Source organism: Amborella trichopoda, chromosome 9, assembly GCF_054954075.1.
Source record: "Amborella trichopoda isolate Santa Cruz 75 chromosome 9, AtrichopodaSantaCruz75HAP2 v2.0, whole genome shotgun sequence".
NCBI classification, from domain to species: Eukaryota; Viridiplantae; Streptophyta; class Magnoliopsida; order Amborellales; family Amborellaceae; genus Amborella; species Amborella trichopoda.
Genome location: NC_142344.1, coordinates 33960609 through 33965358, shown reverse-complemented (window position 1 = coordinate 33965358; position 4750 = coordinate 33960609). Strand labels below are relative to the sequence as shown.

The 4750-nt window shown below is 37.7% G+C and overlaps 1 protein-coding gene across 2 annotated transcripts; it reads right to left on the bottom strand.

The window, feature by feature from the left end:
- Nucleotides 1-400: 400 nt before the first annotated feature.
- HSP21 (heat shock protein 21) lies at nucleotides 401-4393 on the bottom strand. Of its 2 annotated transcripts, XR_016040021.1 has the most exons (3): nucleotides 4078-4393; nucleotides 2906-3369; nucleotides 401-2804 (listed from the first exon to the last, which is right to left on the bottom strand). XR_016040021.1 is itself a non-coding variant. In XM_020662550.2 (2 exons), the coding sequence occupies exon 2, from the start codon at nucleotides 3347-3349 to the stop codon at nucleotides 2972-2974; it is 378 nt and encodes a 125-aa protein (XP_020518209.1). In that variant the 5' UTR covers nucleotides 3350-3369; nucleotides 4078-4393; the 3' UTR covers nucleotides 2851-2971. The 2 variants fall into 2 exon arrangements, 1 of the variants encoding a protein (XP_020518209.1); XM_020662550.2 differs by lacking the exon at nucleotides 401-2804 and having other exon boundaries at nucleotides 2851-3369.
- Nucleotides 4394-4750: the final 357 nt, after the last annotated feature.

The following is a 4750-nucleotide window of genomic DNA, read 5'->3' as shown; positions in this document are numbered from 1 at the left end:
ACCATCTTTTTTTTTGGATGTGTTTGCTTGTTGGAATTGGTAGATCTACGGTTATTTTGCCCTAGATCTAGGGTTCTTAAGGTAAAAGGGAAAAAGCTAGGAATTTTAGGTAAGGTCTACCTAGGCTTTTCTATGAATTGGTGTAGATTTTCCCTAGTTTTTTAAGGGTTTTGGAATCTTCTAAGGTTGAATATTAATTCTGGGATTTTCTGTGATTTTTGGGGATTTTCCCTAATATTTAGGAATTATCTAAGCGGTTTTCCTATTTTGGGTATTTTGGGTAATTTTTCTAATTTCGAAAATTTTTTAGGGATTTCTTGATCTCTTTTTTGGTCTTCTTTTTTTGGGTTATGGAGGGGGTATTTATAGAATTCTGTAGGTGATCTTTCTTGATTGTTTTGGATTTTTTTAGAAATTGTTTGGATTTATCTTGAAGCTTTATCTTTATCTAATTAAAGAAAATGTCTTTACTACATCATAAAACACATTAACTGTATCATCAAGCCGTTTCAAGGACTGCCGGGCTACATTCCAACCCAGCCCGTGGCCCGATACTTGGGTGTTACAAGGACTAAATTATCATTTGTTAGATCGTTTTATCCGTAGATCTGATTTAGACGATTCTTGGACTGTTGAAAACCTCTAGGGCTATAACTTCAAGTTGGGATTGGTTTTGGGCAATTTTGAAGTAATTGTATTTGTTCTAGGTTGCCTAAGGTCTATAAGGATTTGTGTGGTCCTTTAGGCTCAGAATCAAGGTTTTTACGAGGTTCCTCAACCAGAATTTCGAGAGGGTTGTCTACATAATATATATGAAGTACTGTTATACCTCCATCTTAAGCTTAAGTATCAACTGATTGTGCCTCAAGCGAGTACTGACTATACCTCAAGCGAGTGTAATTGGATGTGCCGAAATAAATTCCTAACCTTTCACTCGGTATACAAGTGCTTCACAATCACATCACATTGTATGAGATTGCAAGCACGAGCGTTAAACATGTAGTACATCTACCATCAAGTCCTTAACCACTTAGCCTCCTCACTATGGGTTCCAAGGAAATTTTCTCAAATAATTTGGAGATAAAAATCGACCTCTTAGAATCAAAAAAATATATCCCACCATAAGTAGAGATTCATCTGATAGTCATAAATTCATTAGAATCCAAAAGACATCATTAAACCTTTTAATGCAACAGATCACCCTTAATATAGGTTATTGGTACATCTATCCAATTGACCTACAACAAAAAGTAACCATAAATTTCATAAAAAATATGCTTGAGATGTAAATCCAAGACTTAATCAAAATATCTCTAGATTTCAAGGACATAATACAAATTTAAAAAACAAAGACCTCACGGGACGTGAATTAAATCAGATGTCCCTCGACCGAGATGAAGTAGTCCTTTTACATAACAATGTCACCCCCACCAGTTCTCTGAGTCCCAAAACTAGTTGAAATTTGAAAACAAGTCCCGCGGTACTTCAATCCACCCAAGCATTGGTTGCCCCTACTCCACTGACAGCAGAAATGACAACTAAATATATATTCATCGATCACTTATGCCCAAGGCCTTATATCAATTATAAAATCGACAAATATAAAATCGACAAATACATGACTAATGGTCTATACACACCTTCCAATTTTCTAAAAATTGAAGCCTCCTGCCATTTTAAATGATGCACATCACTTCAAAAAAAAAAGATCTGGCTTTACACAATCTTGACTCTTATAATGCACATTACTTAAAAAAGAAAAAAAGATCTGGCTTTACACAATCTTGATTCTTATAATGCACATCACTTAAAAAAAAAAAAAAGAAAAAAAAAACAAGTCTGGCTTTAGACAATCTTGATTCTTATGGTTCAGTGACTGAGTCATCAACTTCGAAATTGTCGTTTGTATGGACATAAACTCCAATAAAAGTGGGACCGAATTAGAGGATCTGGAGACACGAGATACTCTCATTTTCAGTCTCAATAAAATTTCAATACGCAAACGAGTCCCTACAAGTATGATACAGCCAGATCAGAATATAATTTTTATCCCTGAATTGCAAAACCCGTATGAAACAATCTCAAAAATACTAATAATACCTTTTCAATTGATATAATACTTCAATACCAATTGAAAACAAACCTCACTGCAAAAATAATCGAATCGGTATGATTAAACATCGATTAAGATGGCAAACTTGTCACCACATAAATCTTCCCATCTCCGTAATTAAAGTTTGATTGAATATGGTAGCTTGTCACCACATCAATCTTCCCATCTCTGTAATTAAACTTTGATTGAATATGGTAGCCAAATATATTTCATGCCATAAGATCAAATTTTTACCTGATAAATCAGGTGAACTCGGTTAGCTTCATGCTTCCTGGAGGAAGCCCCTGCATGTTAACTGCTAAAAGGGCCTTCTTAGTGAGGGAGAGAGTTCGCTTAAAAGAGAGGGAGAGGCTAACAAATTGTAACACCTCCTGAGATATCCATAAAATTGTTAAAAATGCCAAAGGTGGCAAAAATAACGACCTTAATGTAACCACCTTAATGTAAAACACACTGCAAATAAGTATTGACCAAAAGGTCTATACTATAAAATACACTTGGCACTAAATTTTAAAATTAAAAATTAAAAATTGAAAGTTGTTTTTGAAACACATGCATCTTTAGTAAAACGCTAGAATTATTACATATGCCTTGAAAATGGGTAGTTGTATTCGTGCCATTTCGTAACTTATGTGGTCCATAATCCATGGAAATATATTCACTCTCAGTTTAGGAACGAGAAACGACATGCCTGGAAAGATGTAAAAAATATTCATCATTAAATTTTGTCATAAGCATTCACCGGAACAAAAACTTTCCTATTGCAATTACGGAATATTAACACAGTTTCACCTAATTTTCTTGAAGGCAGGAACCAAAACAATATATACAAACACCAACAAACGCATGGAACATGGTTCATTCAATTTGGACGTCGATGACCTTGGGCTCAACTTTGATCTTTGGAATTGTAATTAGCAACACCCCATTCTTGAACTCTGCCTTAATCTTTTCTTTTTCAATATTATCAGGTAAGAGCAGACGTGTGTCATATAAACAAAAGTTTTTGTTTTGCCCAGCATCCTGTTCGCCCTCCCGTTTCTGCTCTCCTTTGATCACCAAAACGTCGTCTTCCACCGAAACCTTGACCTCCTCCTTTGATAAGCCGGGCATGATTTGGTTATCATCCTCTTTAAAATCCCAAGGTGACATTATCTCCCAGACGGGCCGATTCGAACCAGGAAACGTTAGCGCGTCCTCAAAAAGCCGGTCAATTGTGTCCATCATTTGGCGCATGGTCTCATAGGAGAGTAAACCTGGCAACAATGTTCCAAACATTGGAACATTTAGAAATGATGAAAATTGCTTGGTATAATGCTGATGTCTTATGAAAGAATAAAATTCACCAAAGCGTAAACACATTTCCATATTTCTAACATCAAACCACACCATCCATAGCCAACACACCATATATAAGTCAATAAAATTAAAAAATAAAATTAACGAAGCAGTCCATATTTTGCAAATTAAGAATGCAATCAAAGTTAGAAAAAAAAAAAAAAAATTCATGGGTAAAACCTGACTATTTAAGAAAATAAATTAACTAATCAAGGACTATCGATAAAATTATGGAGCCCAAATCTAGAGCTGGCAATGGGCTAGGTGCCCTCCCAGCGGCCTAAAGAAGTAAGGCTAGATCTACAAACTGTGGCCAGAGGGCTAGGCTAGAAACATTCCCAACCTGGCTCGACAAGGCCCGCCATCTTTTGCTTTTCTTATTTTTCTACTTTTGTTAATAGTCAGAAGGCCAAGCTGGAGCTAGTTCCGACCATATTCAGCCCAGCCTAGCCACCTTTATTTCCTAGTTTTTCACTTATTTTTGTCACGGCTAGCCCTATGGAACAAGAGACGGGCCGGGTCCAACTGTTTCCCGCCCAGCTGCCTTCGGTATCCATACTTAAACTTCCTTATTATTTGAGATGGTTGCACTTTCCCCCGAAGACATGAAAGAGGGTGCGACTCACCAAAGGGGGAGATTCAAGCGTTGATCGTCTGTGTTTGGTCTCCATCGCTTTGCCTTGGTCCTGGGACGTCGACTGAGCTACCCTGGTTCTCGGACGTAGCTCCTGGCCTTAGTGAAAGATAAGAGGATTTGTTTGATGACGTTTTCTTGGTTGAAGGGAAGAAGGCCAGGCATGGTGTGACAGAAGATTTAGAGTGAGAAAGAAGTGGAGAGGCACTGATCAGATTAGCAGACATCATGGATTTTATTGCTCAAGGATCACAGAGTGGGACCAATTTTGAGTCAGGGCAGTTTGAGCTATTTGGCGAGTTAAAGTCCCTGGCAAAACAAGGAGAAGAGGGCGGATCCAATTTATAGGTTGAGAGAGTGAGAGGCGCCTAGAAGAAACAAGAAATGCGGAAGGTTCTGGATCGATGAGGGCTCTCGTACCCTCTCTACACACGTGGCTTCTCGTTCTCTCGCTACACACGTGGTCATACAGCGTTCTTGGGTCCTTTCTTGGAGGTTCAAGACAGGTCGATGCTATAGCCATGTTCTATGATTACACGTTGCCCATTGTCCAAGCATTCTCCATTTTGGCGTGGTATGTCAAATTATGTCATCTTACGGCAGCCATATGAAACTGGGCCTTTTTTTTTTTTTTTTTTTGATTGGGTGGTTTTTTCATGCGGACT